At 37.3% G+C, this 22,665-nt stretch overlaps 1 protein-coding gene and 1 long non-coding RNA gene across 3 annotated transcripts in view; one reads left to right on the forward strand and one right to left on the reverse strand.

The window, feature by feature from the left end:
* The window catches only part of LOC126213137 (uncharacterized), a 40,791-nt gene extending 24,523 nt beyond the window's left edge, over positions 1 to 16,268 (forward strand). For both annotated transcript variants that reach the window (XR_007541080.1, XR_007541081.1), the window contains exon 3: positions 15,581 to 16,268. This is a non-coding gene — a long non-coding RNA (uncharacterized LOC126213137). The remainder of the gene's footprint in view (positions 1 to 15,580) is intronic.
* A 162-nt stretch (positions 16,269 to 16,430) lies between these two features.
* The window catches only part of LOC126212651 (uncharacterized), a 108,990-nt gene continuing 102,755 nt past the window's right edge, over positions 16,431 to 22,665 (reverse strand). The window contains exon 5 of the mRNA XM_049940076.1: positions 16,431 to 16,502. Within this exon, the coding sequence (XP_049796033.1) occupies positions 16,431 to 16,502 (72 nt within the window). The remainder of the gene's footprint in view (positions 16,503 to 22,665) is intronic.

Below are 22,665 nucleotides of genomic sequence, written 5' to 3' on the forward strand. Positions count from 1 at the left end.
CACACAAAACATCACAGTGCTTAGTGCGGCACGTCTTGCAAGAGTTGTTGCTTGCAGGGAGGTATTCCATCAATATTCATGGATATTATGTCAACACTGGCCCAAAAACGACCACTGACTTAATGTCTCTAATACTTCTGATGTGAAAGGATCAGTCTACTCATAATTATTCGTAGTAATGCAAATACTTAAGAAATGTCCCATAACATGCTTTATGGCAATATTTGTTGAAAATCAACTAACCTGAGTATAACTGAATAGAGTTAACTAATGCAACCACCACAGGGGGATACTGGTGTGTCTCAATCTGTTCTTTATGAGACAATGTATGAATTACATACATCTATCTCATGTGCCATGCACTGTAATCTAAGATATGAAACTATGTCGATGTGCAACTGCATAGCTACAACTTGTACAAATTTATGGGTATAAATGTATGAGAGAGTTACACCTGCAGTCGCATGTGGCACACTAGTTAACTTCCCCTTAGTAAATGTAGCCACATTAAACTTAAACAATAAAAATTTTTAATAGCACAAATACTTACACACACAAATCCAAATAAGTAGCATCAGCCTGCAAACTATTTCCACAATTTTATATTTTAGTGAAGTGGCATTCTACGGATCGGAGCGTGGAATGTCAGATCCCTTAATCGGGCAGGTAGGTTAGAAAATTTAAAAAGGGAAATGGATAGGTTAAAGTTAGATATAGTGGGAATTAGTGAAGTTCGGTGGCAGGAGGAACAAGACTTTTGGTCAGGTGATTACAGGGTTATAAATACAAAATCAAATAGGGGTAATGCAGGAGTAGGTTTAATAATGAATAAAAAAATAGGAGTGCGGGTTAGCTACTACAAACAGCATAGTGAACGCATTATTGTGGCCAAGATAGACACAAAGCCCATGCCTACTACAGTATTACAAGTTTATATGCCAACTAGCTCTGCAGATGATGAAGAAATTGATGAAATGTATGACGAGATAAGAGAAATTATTCAGGTAGTGAAGGGAGACGAAAATTTAATAGTCATGGGTGACTGGAATTCGTCTGTAGGAAAAGGGAGAGAAGGAAACATAGTAGGTGAATATGGATTGGGGGGAAGAAATGAAAGAGGAAGCCGCCTTGTAGAATTTTGCACAGAGCATAACTTAATCATAGCTAACACTTGGTTCAAGAATCATAAAAGAAGGTTGTATACGTGGAAGAATCCTGGAGATACTAATAGGTATCAGATAGATTATATAATGGTAAGACAGAGATTTAGGAACCAGGTTTTAAATTGTAAGACATTTCCAGGGGCAGATGTGGATTCTGACCACAATCTATTGGTTATGAACTGCAGATTGAAACTGAAGAAACTGCAAAAAGGTGGGAATTTAAGGAGATGGGACCTGGATAAACTGAAAGAACCAGAGGTTGTAGAGAGTTTCAGGGAGAGCATAAGGGAACAATTGACAGGAATGGGGGAAAGAAATACAGTAGAAGAAGAATGGGTAGCTCTGAGGGATGAAGTAGTGAAGGCAGCAGACGATCAAGTAGGTAAAAAGACGAGGGCTAATAGAAATCCTTGGGTAACAGAAGAAATATTGAATTTAATTGATGAAAGGAGAAAATATAAAAATGCAGTAAATGAAGCAGGCAAAAGGGAATACAAACGTCTCAAAAATGAGATCGACAGAAAGTGCAAAATGGCTAAGCAGGGATGGCTAGAGGACAAATGTAAGGATGTTCAGGCTTGTCTCACTAGGGGTAAGATAGATACTGCCTACAGGAAAATTAAAGAGACCTTTGGAGAGAAGAGAACCACTTGTATGAACATCAAGAGCTCAGATGGCAACCCAGTTCTAAGCAAAGAAGGGAAAGCAGAAAGGTGGAAGGAGTATATAGAGGGTTTATACAAGGGCGATGTACTTGAGGACAGTATTATGGAAATAGAAGAGGATGTAGATGAAGATGAAATAGGAGATAAGATACTGCGTGAAGAGTTTGACAGAGCACTGAAAGACCTGAGTCGAAACAAGGCCCCGGGAGTAGACAACATTCCATTAGAACTACTGATGGCCTTGGGAGAGCCAGTCATGACAAAACTCTACCATCTGGTGAGCAAGATGTATGAGACAGGCGAAATACCCACAGACTTCAAGAAGAATATAATAATTCCAATACCAAAGAAAGCAGGTGTTGACAGATGTGAAAATTACCGAACTATCAGTTTAATAAGTCACAGCTGCAAAATACTAACGCGAATTCTTTACAGACGAATGGAAAAACTGGTAGAAGTGGACCTCGGGGAAGATCAGTTTGGATTCCGTAGAAATGTTGGGACACGTGAGGCAATACTAACCGTACGACTTATCTTAGAAGAAAGATTAAGAAAAGGCAAACCTACGTTTCTAGCATTTGTAGACTTAGAGAAAGCTTTTGACAACGTTAACTTGAATACTCTCTTTCAAATTCTGAAGGTGGCAGGGGTAAAATACAGGGAGCGAAAGGCTATTTACAATTTGTACAGAAACCAGATGGCAGTTATAAGAGTCGAGGGGCATGAAAGGGAAGCAGTGGTTGGGAAAGGAGTGAGACAGGGTTGTAGCCTCTCCCCGATGTTATTCAATCTGTATATTGAGCAAGCAGTAAAGGAAACAAAAGAAAAATTCGGAGTAGGTATTAAAATTCATGGAGAAGAAGTAAAAACTTTGAGGTTCGCCGATGACATTGTAATTCTGTCAGAGACAGCAAAGGACTTGGAGGAGCAGTTGAACGGAATGAACAGTGTCTTGAAAGGAGGATATAAGATGAACATCAACAAAAACAAAACGAGGATAATGGAATGTAGTCAAATTAAATCGGGTGATGCTGAGGGGATTAGATTATGAAATGAGACACTTAAAGTAGTAAAGGAGTTTTGCTATTTAGGGAGTAAAATAACTGATGATGGTCGAAGTAGAGAGGATATAAAATGTAGACTGGCAATGGCAAGGAAAGAGTTTCTGAAGAAGAGAAATTTGTTAACATCGAGTATAGATTTAAGTGTCAGGAAGTCGTTTCTGAAAGTATTTGTATGGAGTGTAGCCATGTATGGAAGTGAAACATGGACGATAACCAGTTTGGACAAGAAGAGAATAGAAGCTTTCGAAATGTGGTGCTACAGAAGAATGCTGAAGATAAGGTGGGTAGATCACGTAACTAATGAGGAGGTATTGAATAGGATTGGGGAGAAGAGAAGTTTGTGGCACAACTTGACTAGAAGAAAGGATCGGTTGGTAGGACATGTTTTGAGGCATCAAGGGATCACAAATTTAGCATTGGAGGGCAGCGTGGAGGGTAAAAATCGTAGAGGGAGACCAAGAGATCAATACACAAAGCAGATTCAGAAGGATGTAGGTTGCAGTAGGTACTGGGAGATGAAGAAGCTTGCACAGGATAGAGTAGCATGGACAGCTGCATGAAACCAGTCTCAGGACTGAAGACCACAACAACAACAACAGTGAAGAGTAGCTTTTTTTTAGCGTTATATGAAAGCTGTATCGTCTTCCAACAACCTCCATTCACTCAAGTAATTTCAAACAAAAGGTACTATAATTCTTCTTATAACAATATTTAGAATCATACTTACTTTATTTATGATTCAGTTTGGCCTGAAGTGAACACTAATGCTAGTCTTTTGACAGATGTCTAACGGTATAGGTTTTGAAAAGAACCATTTTGCACAGGAGTGGAAGGTAACAATTATCGTATCAACTGATTTTCCTTAGAACTTTTTGGTTGGCCAATGCCACCCCTATTAGCTTGAAGTGAATGGTAATATAATGGCGTGTGACAAGGGCCTCCTGTCGGGTAGACTGCTCACCTGGTGCAAGTCTTTCGATTTGACATCACTTCAGTGACTTGCGCGTCGATGGGCATGAAATGATGATGATTAGGAAAACGCAACACCCAGTCCCTGAGTGGAGAAAATCTCTGACCCAGCCGGGAATCGAACTCGGGACCTTAGGATTGACAGTCTGTTGCGCTGACAACTCAGGTACCAGGGTCAGAGCAATGGTGATAATGTGAAGATAGTCCTTGCAGCCTTTATGGCATTTACCAGATGTGTTTCAGTACAAAACGTCTAGAAGTTGTCAGGAACATCGTATGATGATGGCAGTAATAACCAGTTACTAATAATGACATTTGTTTTGGTGTTTTCATATAAATACCACATTATAACAATTAATGGCACTTTGTTAAAGTAAATCTCTCATTCCCTTTGTCATTTGAAATCCGATTTTAACATATCACTGTGGGTTACTTTACTTAATTTCTGTACAGAATCTTCAGAATCAACACAAGCTTATTTTCAGAGACTATTAAAATAGGGCAGTTTCGAGTCAGGATTTAAGCTTCATGAGAGTAGCAGTATTGTAAGTTTGTGAATTCAGAGCGCTGTTCTTACTTGTATAAAAATAGTAATGATTTTTGTCTCAGGAGGCGTTACTGAGAGAACAAAATATTTTCTGTTATGATTAAAGTAGACCATCCACAGAGAGCGCAGTACCAACAGGAACTGTAGTAGAAATATGTAAGTAAGTAGCTGGACAGAATAGTGTAACAACATTACTGTAAGGAGAATGACACAATTTAAAATCCATGCAATTTCATTCCAAGTCACAACCAAAATATCTCATCAAGTGTGTGAACAATGAGAGCCCACAAACTGCAACTAGATCAGCATTCCCTAAATATTTAAAAGCTACTGCAGTATTATAGCCCAGATAGCAGCACACTATTATGTTGGAAGAACCATCATGACAGATACATTCTCATTTCGGTAAGAAGCCACACAGCTTAAAGTGTTGCAAAACTCAAAAATGCCTATCACTTAAAAACAACTGTCTCAAGTTATTAAAAGTATGACAAAACTTAATAAACAAACTACCTTACACCAATAAGAAATTGGTAGTAAATCGAATAAAACTGACCAAAAACAAACATTATGAAGTATAAGGCAAAGCATTAGTAAAGATTTCTGAAAACCTCACATTTACTCAGAGAAATTATGGAAAATACACACTATAAAATCATGTTTAAAGCAGATAAAAGACAACTAAAAAATAAAATTAAAACAAAGCAATTAGAAACAAAGTACATTTGATAAATTAACTTATTACAATAAAAATTATGCATTTGGATTAAATTCATAACCTAGAAATCACACTGAGCTCTTTCAACTGTCCTTGTGTTTCTGCAAACAATTGGAATTATAATCTGATTTTTGTACAGTAGTTACATGATATTTAAAAACGGACAAATAATTAAAAGATTTGATGCAAAAATTTAATCTTCATTAACTCAGAATTATGTAAAGAGCTTTGTAATACAAAAATTTTTCATAAGAAATACGGCACTTGAACTGGTAATAGTGTATTGACATAAAATTTAACAAAGCAGAAAAATTGAATTACTAAACAATTTACCAAAAGACCCTTTTTTGTGAAGATACACTGTTGATCCAAATCATCATATCCACTTCCATAGGAGTGTTTGCTACCCAGCGGCATTGTGGTTATGTCACGTAGTAATGAAACTATACAACCAGAAATGAGTGTTTATCATTCTAGTGACAGTATGTGAAAAAATGGCATAAATAACTTTGCCAAAGAGCAGATGGTTTTGCCTGGTGCTGGGTAAGTGCATCTCAGAAGCAACGAATGTGGTTGGCTGTGCAGATGCTACTATCGTGAGCCTCTATGGAACATTGCTGAAAGATGGTGAAACCACAAGTTGACAAAGGTTGTAGGATGCCCATGGAATATTTAGAACAAGCAGATCAGAACGTAGCTGCTCTGTAAAGTGGGATAGATGGCAATCTGTGGAGACAGGAGAAAATGCTTGAACAGGCTCGAGAGTTTCAAGCTATTAAGCACTGTTGAACATGAGGCCCCAAGTTATATAACAGCTTTGTATTCCCATGTTGATCTAACAATATTGTCAGTTAAAATAGCAATACAAATAGGATAATTGAGATTGGACTGCATACCTATAAGGAAGTGTCACATGTTGGGATAAATGACATTTCTTTCAGACCAGGTCAATGGTTGTGCTCAGATATGTCATTATCCAGATGAATAGTTGTTTCATACATGCACCACACAACAGGTACAGGAAGATGGAGGCAGTGTCATGCTATGGGGGATATTCATATGAGATGGCAAGAAAACAGCTGGTCATAACTGAAAGCACCATGACAGATGTGGAGAACATGAACATTATTGCACACTTATCACTTAATGCTTGATGTATTTACAGAGAGTGACAACATCTTACAGCATGATAACTGTCCAAATTACAAGGTAAGAATCACACTGCAATGGTTCGAGCAGCATGATGGTTCACACTGTTGTCTCTCCCACCCAGTTCACCTCATTAGATCATGATGAAATGAATCTGGGATGCGATTGCACACCAACTAGACAGCAACAAACTGATAGCCTACAGTTAATGGGAAAGGTGTGAGATGTGTGTTGACTTATAGTCCAATTTACAACTGAAAAACTAATGAACTAATGAGTCCATACCATAGAGATGCACTGTTGTATTGCGGTCTGTAGGTGAACAAAACGCTACTAGGCAGATGATTATAATTTTTCCCTTATCTCTGCATACTTGCCACCATCAGTTATTTCCTAATGGATGCAGATTATTGATCACACAAATAGCATTACTATTAAGGAGGCACGCCTCAATAATATGTTCGCATAATCAAGAGATTTTTGTATCTTTGTCCATTCTTGAGATAAATATCCTAGATTATGAATGTGTAATAAACACATTTCTGCAGTCGCCTGGGTAGTGGATACAGCTTCATGAAGATTGAAATGGCAGTTTCTTTCAAATAATTAGCAGCATACTGGTACATTCTCGTGAAGAATATGGGGTCCTGACAACTGCACAGAACTACTTCTCAAACGAGTAAAAGATATACCTCAATGCACAAATTTTGGGTAGCCCAATCATTAAAGCATGGAGCATTTGCTACAACAAATCACAATTGTGCGCTTCATATGTTGTATTTAGTATCTAACTTTTTCGAATGTGTAGCTGCGGAAATGGATTTGTCATTTTTTGTGACCTCTCTCTAGCACATGTGAACAATTTTCATAAAACACGTGTGTGGTCTTCTATGAACATGTGTAGGTCTACATACCTCAACAATACTTTCATTAGTCTCTATGTAGTGTGTATTAATTTGTGTTTCCTGTGACTGCCCCAATGAGTAAAAGATTTTCCACAAATAGTACATTTGTAGGGTCTCTTTCCACTGTGTATTACCTTGTGGGCCTTGAGATTACTTAATACATTAAATAATTTACCACAAGTATCACATTTGTAGGGTCTCTCTCCGGTGTGTATTATTTCGTGTCTATTCAGACTGCCCCTTTGAGTAAACGATTTTGCACACACAACGCATTTGTGTGGTCTCTTTCCTGTGTGTATTAAAATGTGGGTCTTCAGATGGCTCGACTGAGTAAATGATTTTCCACAGACATCCCATTTGTGTTGTCTCTGTCCAGTGTGTATTGATCTGTGTCTCTTAAGACTGCATAACAGAGTAAACATTTTACCACAAACATCACATTTGTGATGTCTCTTTGCACTTAGCACAGTGTGGACATGAACATGGTCACTTGTACATAAAATTCCACAGTCATTACATCTTTCGAGTTTCTCTTCAGCTTCTTTCACAGTATGTGTATTACATATGTCATTAAAGGATTTTTTAAAAGTTTTCCTGGGTACCTTGTATGAAGGGGGCTCATCAGTCTGTTCCACGATTCCTTCTTGTACACACTCGAAGGAGTGGTTTTCATGATCATCACTGCATTCAAGTTTCTCACTGTTGGTAGCAGATAATGCTTTGTCACCCTCCCCCATTCTCAAATGTTCATTCAAGCAGTCATCAGTGGGCAATACCTCACCACATGACTTACACACAAATGCAGGTGCCTGCACACCATCAATGTGGATGAAGATATGCATTATGAGTCTGTATTTTGAAGGGAAGCTCTGTAGGCAGAAACTACAGTTAAACGTATGGAATTCCTTTTCCCTGATGCTACAACTTAATCTTGTGCCACATAAGCCGTCTTCTTGTGAAGTCTGTATTTTGGTATAGTTGTCAGACGCACTGAAATCTGTTGACTTCTCTGCATATATCTCCAGCTTGTCATTGACTACTCCTTGATGTGATGTTTCTTGATATGAAATGTCACAGCTGTCACCAGCACTTTGAATGAAACTGAGGGAGGAAAGAGGTGTGAAATGTTGATTTACACAATACAAAACAATATTTCACCATCCACAAAATCGGGGCCTATAAACCAAAAGATAAAAATGTATGGCCATCACAGTTAACTTATTCAGTAAATGTAAGTGATTTAAAATTGTCATGACATTCTACCAGAAAGATAGAATTTTCCTAATATGAAACATTTTTATAAAGCAAATGATCACAGGAAATTGAATAACGCCCAGTCTCATTCAGTGCTGACTAGGTTCCCTTATTCTCTAGTAGATTCTATTATTAAAAGTCTTGCAGTATTTTTAAAATACTGTTCTACAATCTTTTACACCAAATTATTACATTTATTAGAAATAATATCATCTAGCTTTTGACATAAACATATCCACCAAAAGATAAAGGGAAACAAAAAATAAGAGTAATCTATGATTTTAAGATAAAAACCAATCACTCTCTCCATGTGGATTTTTCTTTGTTTTGGAGGACACTTTAGGCTTTGGGTAGAAATTCTTAAAACCACCAATGATCAATTTATTTCTGAAAGCAATAAAGCATGGCATTTTATTTGACACCAAATTAATCACAAACTACCACCAACATCACATTTCTTATTGGCTAGGTGGTATGGCCATCAAGCATGTGGACAACACCTGTACATATATAAGAAATAATGTCAGGTCAACAAATGAAGGAACACATACATAAATTTCCAGACTGATGAACAAATGTGAATGACACACACAAATTATTCCAACACTACATATGTATTGTTAGCAGCACAGCTTACGTGTAGCCCTTTCTAATTGACATACTGTCTGGCAGGGAGGATGCCAATGCAATTACAGCCTCCCATTCAAAATTATCTTTACAACTACTCAATATCTGGTCCCCTGGAGTTCCAAAACATCCTTGACTGAATCAAACAAACGTATCAATGGTGACATCAGCATGAATCATGTACAGCGAATCCTACCATAGTCTTCTGCGAGCAAGTAATTGCAGTAGGTGAATGGTCCATCCGTGTGATATCTGGGTCCAATCATTCCACCTGCAGCTACCCCATTCCATCACAATGAAAATTGACATCTTTGAGCTTCCCAATGAGGTCATTTGACTGTGGATATGGCTGTGGGTGGGTAGGAGCATGCACATACTTCTGTGCTATTATTCTATCTTGATTGCTGCTTTTGACTGTTTTGCTTTTTGATGGATATATGGTTTCAAGTAACCAATGACAGTGAGAAATTACAGTTTGCTTTCATCAAAAACTAAAACTTTGCTGCAGAAAATGGCTGTGCAAAGAAACATACTAAGAAATATTTCAGTCTTCAGTTCGGTCATACAGGTTAGCCCTAAAAGCTCTGAACAAAATGATCATGATCTCAATTGTGCTGCAGATTGTAGATTGCTGTTTTCTCAGATATACTGCAGATCACATAGTTGTGGTAAGGTTAGGACATGAGTTTGTTTCAATGCTACAAAACCTGTCATCTGCCACAGTCATAGGTCACTTAAAATCAGCTGTGTTTGTGTGTTGCCTATAACCAAGCAATGTAGCTGGTAGTGGATGTAGCAATATTGCAGTGGCAAGTGACACCCATCAGCTATCAAGCAGTTTTAATCAGACGACAGTAAAAGTTATTTTCTATGTGATTAATAAAAACCTTTGCAGTTAATCACTACATTGCGTAGAACAGTTATACACTGTGTCAATCATGCCATACACCAGAAAACGTTCTTTAAGAGAAACTCTCAGTAAAATGGGCTTCTGTTTAAAATCTCCAGACACTAAGTTAATGTAGAATATTATCTCCCACTGACTGCAGTACTGTATGCTGAATTAAAAAAAAAAAAACACCTTTTCGGTATGCCCTATGTAGGTATATTACTTACACAGTTGCTTCCACATAGGCCATATTATAAGAGTAGATGCCTGGTGTGCCCATTATCAAAGTGGCTGGAAACACCTTCCACTTTCAAAGCTTACATATGAGATAGATGGCAGGCACTGCCTTTGCCCAAACACTCCTATCAACACATATACAAGGAGGACACAGCCACAATTATACACTGTTCCTACATATTATCTGATTAGGGAAAGGCAGCGTATTCCAGCCATTCACATTCTCAGGATGGAGCAATATCCTTCAAATGTACACTGGATATGAGTGCTCAGTTTCTTGGGTTCTACAGACCAGGTATGGCACATGCTGATAGAATTTTTCTTGTCATTTGGCTTACTGTTGGTGAGGGCCACCTTACAGTAATTATTGTGCAATGTATCATTTTCCCCTGGGTTCAGTAGAAGAGGCACGATTGCTTTCTCACATAAAGCTGAAATTTTCCTGCTAGTTCAGCTGTTATGTAGCACTACTTGTAAATAATAAGTCATATCTAGGTTTCTTGTGGCATTACATCAACACTGTCTGAGCTACCTCCTTTTCTCCCCTCTACTGTTTAGGTTTGTTCCTGCCTGATACAGGAGTTTTATGGGCTATCACAACAATAACAAATCCTCCTCACTGCTACTCATATTTTTGTTGACCCAGATCACAAAATAAACGATGTAGACAGCTGTTCTGTGCTAAATATTCACTGTAGACAAACAACATTGGAACTATCACCAAGCTTTTCAGACGGTGAATACTGTGGGTTGACACTTACTTCCACAACAGGGCCAGTGCACCAACAGTGTGGTGAATCTACCTTGCAATAATCATAGTCTGGCAAGATGTAAGCATTTTTGAATATCAGCAGATGGTAAAACAATCCTCTGTTTGCTCTATGTGGTACGCACCTCAGTGAACTCCTTTTGACATGCATGTGTGTGTAGGTTACAATTATAATTAAGCAGGATTAGAGATTAGTTGTGAGAAAACAAATAACTGTGCTGAAGTAAATTCTAGCACTTGTATTTAGAAGACATAGCTCATCTCACAACCCACCAGGAGACGCTGGCATTACACCTGCATATTACTGACATTAATATCTCCTACAAATGAAATGGCTGGCAAAATTTTAGGATAATATTAGCAATGCTTCTTGCAAAGAGGATCTTGGCAAATCAAAACAAAATCTATTGTTATCATTCAGTAACTCCCCTAAGAATTTATACAGCTAGTGTCTGATCTCAGTCCTCACTTATGCCTCACACACAGCAAAAACACAGGTTGTCCATTCAGCAATCCTTACCCACAGTGGCAACCAGTCAGATACTGTGCCCTGACAGCATGGGAGTATTGAAACATTTACAGAGTGACTCACATGAAATATTGTGACCGTCTACAAATAAAAAATTTCATTTACTTCACATGTGGTATCAAACTATGAATGTTCCATTGCAGTATAGGAGTAATTTAATCAATGATAAGCTTTTGTGTCATTACTACTATTGATTAGGGAGATGACAATTTTAGGGTTTTCACTGTGGAACTTGGTGGTTCCAACACAAAACCATCAATGTTTGCATCTAGGGGCTGAGTCCATTTGTGATTCATGGGATAGGGTATTTGTACCTGATGCTCTGGAAGCATCAAGTCTCATTATTTTGACAGTTGTTATTTCATTTATGTTTTTTCTCCAATGAGTACGGTGGTGGATTTAGGTTTCAAGTATTTTCTATCTTGTTCTGTTGGGATAGAGTAGAACATCAAGTAACACCCCCATCAGCTGCCACAACCCCCAAGTCACCATCAAATGTGTTCTTGAAGACTTTTCTAGTGAAAGTTCTAACACTGAATACACCAAGATGTCTCATTGGAACAACCTTCCCATAACAAAAGTGAGTGACACGCAGATATCCTCTTATATTGCTGGACAGTCATGGTTCAAGTTGGTACAACTGTTGCAACACTTATGTTCCTGATTCATATGCAGCTTTCTGGTATTTTTCATGGAGTTCTTGTCCCTTAAATGACACAGTACAACAAAGGTTGTGATATTTGGGACTTACGGCATCATCTCAAAGCTGATTACCTGAGTAGTTACACATACTGTTAACCCTTATGAACTTGAGTTTAATATTATATCTCTTAACTGCAGCTTACCATTTTAGTTATTCATAACTTTCCTCAAGTATGTGTTGCCTCATTTCTACCAGCCAATCCTAATTCCTGTGTAACTTGCAAAAAATAGCTTATGATAACCAATAACTTACTAAAGTATGTAGTGAGAATATATGATATTAAGTGTACAATTAAAAATTCTATCAGCATCTCCACGGCACAATGTCATGATTTCCTAATTTTGTGACTTTTTGGTAATAGCTAAATTATTTCACATGTTTCAGTTGTGTGGCACCCACTTACAATATGAAACATTTATCTTGGCAAAGTGAAGTGACATGCATGCCTTAACAAAACAAACAGACACATAAAGTACATAAAACTGCAATGGAAGGATATCTAAGGAGCGTCCACACACTAGTATGTGGTTAATGAAGATGGATGGCAGGTCTTTCTAGTAGTAAAGGTACCAGCCACCACCATACCTACCATATGCTAGCTTGCAGGGTATCTATGTAGATGTAAATGCAGAATGGTTTGGATGATTATACAATTGGTCTTGTACCATTAGCCAACATGACCTTGCTATGTTAGTACTGTGAACAGCTAAAAGCAAGGGGAACTATACCTGTTATAACCACATGCCGCTCTGCTGTGTAGTTTAATGATCATGACATCCAATTGGGTAAAATATTCCAGTAGCAATATAGCCTCCCAATAAGATCTCTGGGAGGGGGCTACACTCGTGGATATCATCAGGTGAAAGAAACAATATCGCTACAAGTCAGAGTGTGGAATGTGAAGTCCCTTGATTGATTTGGTGAGTCAGAGAACATGAAATGAGATATGGATAAGTTGAAGTTTGATATGGTGGGAATTAGTGTGGTGCATTGGAGGAAGAACAACATTTCTGGTCAGGTGAATATGGAGAAAAGAAGAGTAATGCACCAGTAGAAGCTATTATAAATAAGAATATAGAAATGTAGGTAAACTATAATGAAGAGTATTGTGGACTCAGTTTCATAGCCAAGACAGATAAAAGGCAAAACTATCCACAACTGTACAGACACATATAATTACTAGCTCTGTCAATTATAAAGAACTTAAAAGAATGTATCAGCTTGTACCTAGGTAAAATTTTGAAGTTGTGCAAGAATTGCCAGCTAGCTTCAAACATTACGACTAAAACTAGTGTATTTCACAAAAAGGAGAAACATAGTATCCTATCACTACTCTCATATATTCTTGAGTGTAGCAATATGTGGAGATACCAAATGGAATCATCACATTGGTTCAATTGTAGGTACAGCAGTCGGTCCATTGCTACGATACCAGAGAATCCATTGCTAGGATACCACAGAAATACAACGCTTTCAAAACAACTGTGTGACTCACCTCAGAACATTGCTGAAGGGTGTGTGATGCTTATTATAAAGGCCTAACCAGAGATATTAATCTCTTATTTCACAGTGCTTCGCAACGAACATGTTTGTATCTAGACGCAGCAGTCACACTCATCTGTGAGCATTTACTAGGTGAAAAATGGTAAATGTTTACCATGGATATACACAGTAAATGCAGAGTTGAATTTTTTCCTAAAAATGATTTTGCAACCTCATCAGTCCAGCCTTCCTACACAACAGGTGAAGAGGCTACTACAGTTCAAACACCAAAAAGGGATAGCTACAATTTGGGATGAGAACATCTTGTGACAGGAAAAAAGAGTTTTACTGAGCACAAAGTAAGATCTGATTGTGCACTACAGACAGTATAGCAGAATATTACACTATCACAGTTTGTTGTCTTCGGAAGTAGGTAGAGCTCTCTCTACCTTGCACAAGATAATGAAGTCCAAGGAGTTATTCATCTCTTGCTCTTACTTCCAGTCAGTATTGTGGTGGTTTACAGAATAAGAATACTAGGAAAATTATTAACAAAAAGTTTAACAGTCCATCCACACTGTGCCCCTTATATACCTACAGATAACATTTGTCCTGTAATTTCCCTCTAATTCTGTAATGACAATAGTTTCCTCCAATGATCTGAGCACAACTGATCAATATTCATTTTTACTGTCATGGCCAGATAATTCACTATCAGTTTTGCTCCCATATCAGCCAAATTTGCAATGTGTGACTAAGACCTTTTGGGGAATTGTACTGTGTTAGATTCCCCATATTCAGACATAGGGGATTCTAGGTGCCTTTGGTTGGTAGCTTCTCACATGTCACAAAAGATGACTCACCAGTTAAGTCTTCATGACCTTACTAAAGCTGACTACAGCTGCTTTATGAAATTTAAGAACATGATGGTGGCCTGTAAACTGTGAATACAACAAGCTTGTTTCCAAATCCACATTGCTGACACAGTAATCAAAGAGTTTTTCACCCCAACATTCATTAATCTGAAGGGGCTGAAACTTGACTCCTGGTTTTGGATATATAACCACTCACCCTTTCCTCTTACTTGTTCTACATGGTAGGACATCGGCCTGTACCAATCACAATGAATTTGTATGACTTCCATGTCATTTTCAATTACAATAGTTAGCACTATACAGTTGCTGACACCTCACCTGCACTTACGTATAAAAGACGTACACTCTTTTATTAAAGAACAGACACACCAACCAGCTGTTTTATAGAATGTGTTACTAACATAACTGCTTTGTAATATTTTTACTTATCAATAATAATGAACCATCATGTATATTTCAAACATCAGGCTTAACATGAACTCACTTAAGGTGAACAGTTGGTTAACACCAGCAGAATATCAGTACTGGCAGTATTGTACATGATATTGTACAATGTTTTACTGGTTAACAAATTTCAGTCAGCATGAATTACAAACTGTGTTTTAGTCTGTAGCATCATTACATGTTTCATTAAACCTGAATTGTCAACGTTTTTCTTTTTTCCTAATGTTTCTCTAGCTGACCTTTGTGCATAACATTGCTCAACAATCACTATCAACAAGGAAAACAATTGTGACACAAACAGCGTGAAAAACTAGATTCCATCAACAAGTGCAATTCCATGGTGAGATGTGCTTTTATATTCTTTAAATAGAGCCAGTAGTAGTAGTAACATTGAGTTCCAAGAAGTGAAAGGGTTGTCACGCAGTAGGAAGCACAAAGCATAGATAAGCAAGTGAAACTAAAAATTCTGCAGGAAGCAGAATATGGTGTATTGAAAAACAGCACAATTTGAAGAAGGTTTAGACTCAGAAAGTCTACATTATCTACACTACTTAAATGAAATGTTCTTAATTCTGCTGCTCTGTGTTCCAGGTGCATGCTGAAGTGACTTCACAGTGTTATATATGAAGATGCTGAACTTATACTTTTACAATGCTTCAGCTATATGTGCACCTCCAATATACCTATAAGTGGAAATATAATTCAGTGAACAACAAATGAGACTGCAGAAAATTTACACATTCAAAACAGACTTCAATTGTTTTGTTTGTTGGCTGTGTAAGTTCCAAAATAGAGGCCTAATTTCATGCTCAGCGATAGGCAATGAAATGAATAAAGTTGACGAAGAAGGGGGCAAGCATTGGTTGCATGAATTTGACCAAGTGAGAGAAAAGTTTGCTGTATCTTATGCCAGCAATGTGGACAAAACTAGTATTTCTTTACAACTTCTGCCAAGTCAAACACACAAAACATAAGGTGACATGTGGCATCGTGTGGCCAGCAGTAAACAACATTCTTGGGTGATCAGTAAATTTGAGAAACTGATATGTTTTAAGAACATAAAATTAATGCTTCACTTTGCATCTACTCCCATTATTGGAAAGCTTGGATTGACAGTTAGTCATAAATGGCTTTTTTGTTCTGTTTGTGCAGTTATTGCAAACCACTGTTATAAATGGGACTGATGTACCTTGTAATATTTGAAAGCATCTTTTTAATATTCTGCAATAACAGAATAGTAGATATAGTAGTGTTTTCTCTGATAACATGCATAATGTTGCTGTAGTCAGTATATACTGTATGTATATACTGCAAGTGGTTAATATATAGAAAAAATGTAACTCCAAAAATAGAACTTATTAAAAATAACTTATGGTATTTTGGTCCCTAGGGGTTATTGTTTGTTTTCCTTTCACATGGAGTAACTAAAAATTTATACTGCTCAAAAAATTCTGCAGTGAATAATAAAAACGTACCTTAAACTATCAGATGCTTCTCTTATTGAGGCTGCCACCTGAAATAGTACAAAGAATTACTGGTCATTTAAAACTGATGAAACAATAAATAAATAAAATTGTATTAACACCCACTGAATGTTACGAACAATATTTGGAAATAGTATTATCAAAAGGAGACACTACATAAATGTACCAGTTATTGAAGAAAATTATAGGTAAAAATTAACACTTGATTTCAGCACTTTCTTTTTAGCTGTGTAAGTAACTATAGAAACATTGATTTATTTGAAAACAAATTTCCTACTTGATACTTCAAAATTAAATGCCTGAAATACCTTTCACCTCTCAGGCACATACAGTTATGCGAAGTATCAGAGAAAAATGTAAAAAAATCTTCTGATTTTTATTGATGAAACTGGCAAAGGAAAGAACTGAAGAAATATCTATCTGAACTGCTATTAAATGTATTTTTTTCACAACTGCAGCATTCAATATTATGCCATTCTCTTGAGATAGCTCACTGCATGGAACATCAAAGTTGTTAAATGTTCCATCAGTTTCATCCACAGAGAAAATTCAGGAGTACAGCTTGACATGAAAGCTATAGGAATTATTACATGAAGTAGTTTTATTTTACAGGCATATAAATGACAAAGAAATGTGTAGTACCATAAATAGGAAATAAACAACATGGTCAACATCAGGAGAGTGTTCTCTACAAATGAAAGAATGTGCTTTCATACATTTCACAGCAGGGGAGGGATTAATACAACTGCAGATAAATTCAGGTGGCCAATTATAAACAGCCAGTATACAATGAATAAATATGAAGAAGCAATCAGAATGTGGACAGCTACAATAGCACTAAAACAAGTTTGTTACTGGAGCCTAGCAGAAAACCTTTAACATAAAGGATAATCCAGAAATTCAGTCAGCAAACCTGAAGATGATCACCTAATGAGAAACGTGTCAGATTAAACAAACCATTTCACAATAACAAGAAAGACTGAGTCATCTCTGACAGGAAGTTGAATTAAGGTAACTAAATCATTTAATTGATTTTTAAAAAATAACTGCATTGAAAATGAGTTATAACAAAGACAAGGATAATGTATTGTGAATTGGAAAGAGAAACTATTTTTTGGTGGTGGTCATCATTTATTATTCAAATTATGTAATTTAATGAAGCAACACATTCATGTTATTAATGACGAATATAATCAGTACAGCAAGGAACTTCACAACACATGAAATTTTGACATAAATAGAAATAACAGAAGGTTTCGAGATAGATACAAAGGAAACTATCCAGTGAAAAAAATCATTTTTCACCAGGATGGAGCATCACCACACTGGCACCTGCAAGAAAGAGCACTTCTTAACAATAAGCTGCCTTATTTATGTATCAACCATAAGGGGCACATACTGTGAGATGAGACAAAATTCAAGGTCGGCAGGTGAATGTGAGATGTGTGTCATTCTTTTGTCGGGGTTTGTGGAAGGCTCCATCTATTTGCCTTGCCATGCAGTAACTTAAGGTTCACTAAATAAAAAAAAAACAACTTTGAGCACAGGAACTCCAAATGTGTTTCAATAAGTATGGGACAAGTCTATTGCCTCAATGTTTGTTGCATGTCCAGTTGAAGGAATAGTGAACTTTTGACAAAAGTGAATGAAAACACTGAACTTAAACCAAATTGTGAAAAGTACCCCATTACACATGCATGCATATAGAAGATGTACTCATGATAAATTGAATGGTTCTTCTGCAAATAAAAGCTTTATAGCTATACATCTGAACATAAAGTTATCCTACATTTGTATCTTTATTCGTGTCCAGGATATAACCTTTTTGGAACCTACACATGATCTGGTTACACAGCTATCACTTCCCTTTCAGTAAAATATGGTATTCTTACTCAGTTTTCTTGTGCTGAATTTATTTCTTCATTTTTTTATTTCGTTCATTAATTTAATTTCTCTTCCAATGTGAAATCATACTGTAGCCTATATCCTGGTCAGAGAGAGGGTGGGGAGGTTGGTTAGTTAGTTATTCATTCATTCATTCATTCATTCATTCATTCTTGGATCTACACATTGTATTCCACAAATCATATTGTCTAGAGGGTTGCAGAATGTGACACACAGAATATTAAAAAGCAGAAGCTGCTACTGCAGATTACTTCTGTGAAGTCTACTGACAATCAGATACCTATGAGTATTGCTAATCTCCTCACACTGATAATTGTGGGAGATGTTGCCAGATTACATTATTATCGTTATTACTATTTCATACATTAACTTTTAAGAGATAGTGTCTAAATTTAATTTTTTTTTCCTATTCCTACATCCTTCCCAATTTATTTACATACACAAAGTGTATACTTTTGATCAAACACCCCCATAACATCGGTTTTTCATATGGGCGCATTGTGCTGTTACCTACTGCCAAGTACTCCATATCAGTGAACTCGGTAGTCATCAGACATCATGAGAGAGCAGAATGGAGCACTCTGCAGAACCCACAAACTTCGAACTTGGTCAGGTGATTGGGTATCACTTATTTCATATGTCTGTATGCCAGATTTCCACACTCCTAAATTTACTTAGGTCCACTGTTTCCGTCGTGATAGTGAAGTGGAAACGTGGAGGGACACATACAGCACACAAGAGTACAGGCTGATTTCGTTTGTTGACTTACAGAAACTGCTGACAGTTGGACGGGGCCGCAATGTGTAACAGGCAGACATCTATACAGACCATCACACAGGATTTCCAGACTTCATCATTATTCACTGCAGGTATTATGATTGTTAGGTGGGAGGTGAGAAAACTTATATTTCACCATCGAGCACCTGCTCGTAAGCCACACATGACGCAGGTAAACTCCAAACGATGCCTCACCTGGTGTAAGGAGCGAAACCATTGCACAATTGAACAGTGGAAAATTGTTATGTGGAATGAAGAATCACAGTACACGATGTGGTGACCTAATGGCGGGATGTGGGTTTGGCAAATACCTGGTGAACATCATCTGCCAGTGTGTGTAGTGCCAACAGTAAAATTCGGAGGTGATTCTGGTGTTATGGTGTCAATGTTTTTCATGGAGGGGGTTTGCACCCCTTGTTGTTTTGTGTGGCGCTATCACAGCACAGGTCTACATTGATGTTTTAAGCACCTTCTTGCTTCCCACTGTTGAAGACCAATTTGGGGATGGCAATTGCAGCTGTCAACACAATTGAGCACCTGTTCATAATTCACAGCCAATGGCAGAGTGGTTACACGACAATAACATCCCTGTAATGGACTGGCCTGCACAGAGACCTGACCTGAATCCTCTAGAATACCTCTGGCATGTTTTGGAATGCTGACTTCGTGCCAGGCATCACCCACTGACATCGATACCTCTCCTCAGTGCAACACCTATTAAGAATCGGCTGCCATTCCGCAAGAAACATTCCAGCACCTGATTGAATGTATGCTTGCGAGAATGAAACCTGTCACCATGGATAAGGATGGGCCAACACCATATTCAATTCCAGCATTACTGATGGAGGGCGCCACGAATTTTTAAGCCATTTTCAGGCAGCTGTCTGGATATTTTTGATCACATAGTGTTTGTCCTCTGTGGTCTCTCTTGTGGTCTTCCAAATATTTATATCCATTTCTGTTTTCCATGTGTTGCTGTATGTTTCATGGCTTTTCTTGACTCTTTTTCGATTTATTATGTTATCTTGTGGGAGTCCAACTTCTTCTGTACCTATGACCAATTTTGAATTGCTTTTGCTAGCGCTTGCTACCTCAGAGATCTACCTTGTGAGCCTGTCGACGGTCACCCTGTGATGCATCCACAAAATTTTATCACTTTTTATCTAAAGCTGTCTCTTATTGTTTCTGTCTGTCTATAAATCTCTCCAAAGGTACTCCATATCCAAATTCGTTCACAGAAAAACTGGTCCAAATATTTTCCTGAGAATTTTTCTTTCCTGCTTCTCAATCAGTCATTTTTGTTTGACCATGAATCAAAGTACTTTCTGCAGCAAAAAGTTATTCCGGTAGTAGTTCTAAAATAGATTTTTTATTATAATGACTCCATATCAGCTGACAAGCTTTTGAGCCCGAAACTCCTGAAGTTAGGTTTGACAGTAAGCAAGGATCTCACTTTTGAAAGACTGAAGATTTTGAACAGTGTGATCCCAAGACTTCAGCTGCAAAACATGTGGACAAACGATGGCAGGATAATGGTGAAGAACTAAAATAGGAATGATCAGTCTGCAATGCAGATCAACTGGAGTGTCTGGACTTAAGAAGCTAAAAAATTTTTCAACTCTTATTGCCCTAATTTTGTGTGTTTACTTTCAGGTCTTTATTTTGCAAAGAAACAATTTGTTTTACTAATATTATATTAAAAACAGTTTCCCCTCTTATTTTTATCTGTTTGCTTAGGTTTATTTTTAGTACTAATTTTCTGCTCAGTTCTCATAACTCCAATACCAATACTATTCATTAACTCACTATTACTTCAATATGCTCACAAGGCTCTGATTCAGATGATAATTTACAGTCTATTTCTACTTTAATAATTTATCATCATATTACTGTGGTTACTCATCATTAGGACCAACAATAAGACAGCAGTCTGTCATTCCATTTATCTTGCTTCAGTATTGTTGTGCATAGATTATTCTAGTTCTGTTCAGGAACTTTCTCTTCCTGTCTTCAGTGGACCATTTACTGACCAGTGAAAAGCTTGGTGGCCTTGGCCACAAAACCTCCCTCCTCCTGCAGATATCTCCCACTTTCACTTCATGGAACCTTGCTCCCCTACCATAATGCACTCTGGTATGCTTTGTTCTCATAACCTCACTGGCCTAAAGTATCTCGTATCTTCATGAGCCTTGTAGCTAAATGCACTAAAATTCATACTGCACACGCAAATGTTCGATCTCTGCCACCTCATCATAAAGTCTGTCACATATTTCAAGACACGGACCTGCATCTGATACTTCCGTCAGAGATGTGACTCCAACCAAGTATGTCCACAAGTTCTGTAAATTGAGAAGACTACATCTTTTTAAGACACAACAGATGTAACTGACAACTGGGTGGAGTAAGGGCATACACATGCTCTGATTTATCATATAATATACTTACACACATCCAACAATCATGAAGATAAACAAGAGGAATATGTTCATAGAGATCACATCCCTTAACAGAAAGTCATCAATGTGTAACCTCTACAAACGTCCTCAAGTACCCAGGTTTGGCTGCTTTTAACTTGCTCTTTGAACTGACATGGGAGCATATAATTATGCTCCACCCAGATCTTCCTCTTTTCTCAAAATTCTTACAAGGTGAAGGCTTCTTAAATTTCCTTTCCATGGAACTCACTATAGCAGAAACCTATGTTGTACATTTACAAATCCTTTTTATACCTGCCACTATTATTGTTGTCATTACTACTGTTACCACCACCACATTAGTGGCAACAGCTGTAATACTACTAGTACTGTCATTATTAACTTTATTAGTTCATAGTCAGTATTACATACATTGCCACTTCAATCATATCATTTCAATACTATTTGTCATATTAAAATTGTTGTTTCTTAGGTAACTATGGTGTATGTGGGAAACCCTGATCCAATGCAAAAGAGAACCTTATGGCCCTTGTCAGAATAGGATAAATAAATAAATATGTCTTGGTGATTGGATGATCTCTCCTGGATATTTAATGTATCTTGTGACACTTCCTCATACCAAGTTATAATGGAGAGACTATCTGTAGGCTTCCTGTCCATTACTGAGTTTTCTCACAGATGATTTGTATACTAGTTTTCTTTGACATTTTGTGAAGCTTCTCCAGGACAAGTTTGGCTTCTATACAGTATCTTAGAATAGTGAGTGTCTACAAAAGCCATACACCTCATGTTCATTCTCTGCTCTTTTAATTTTCTCCAGTCAGTTTAGTGTCTAGTGTTGTACCCATTTATGTCTATTGGATAACTCCCACTGTTTTCCTGTCAATTTTGAATTCCTCTGACATACTGAATCAAGTCTTTTTCTGTCAAATCATAAGCCTGTCTGACACTTGGCATAAGTTGCCACAGTATTTACACATTGTCATCTGTGCAAAATTGACTTTGGTTCCCATATCTGTTCTCTACACTATTGCTTTTGCAAAATCGTGCCTTATATTCTCCTATTAATAGGCCT

The sequence above is a fragment of the Schistocerca nitens genome, chromosome 11, assembly GCF_023898315.1.
Source record: "Schistocerca nitens isolate TAMUIC-IGC-003100 chromosome 11, iqSchNite1.1, whole genome shotgun sequence".
NCBI classification, from domain to species: Eukaryota; Metazoa; Arthropoda; class Insecta; order Orthoptera; family Acrididae; genus Schistocerca; species Schistocerca nitens.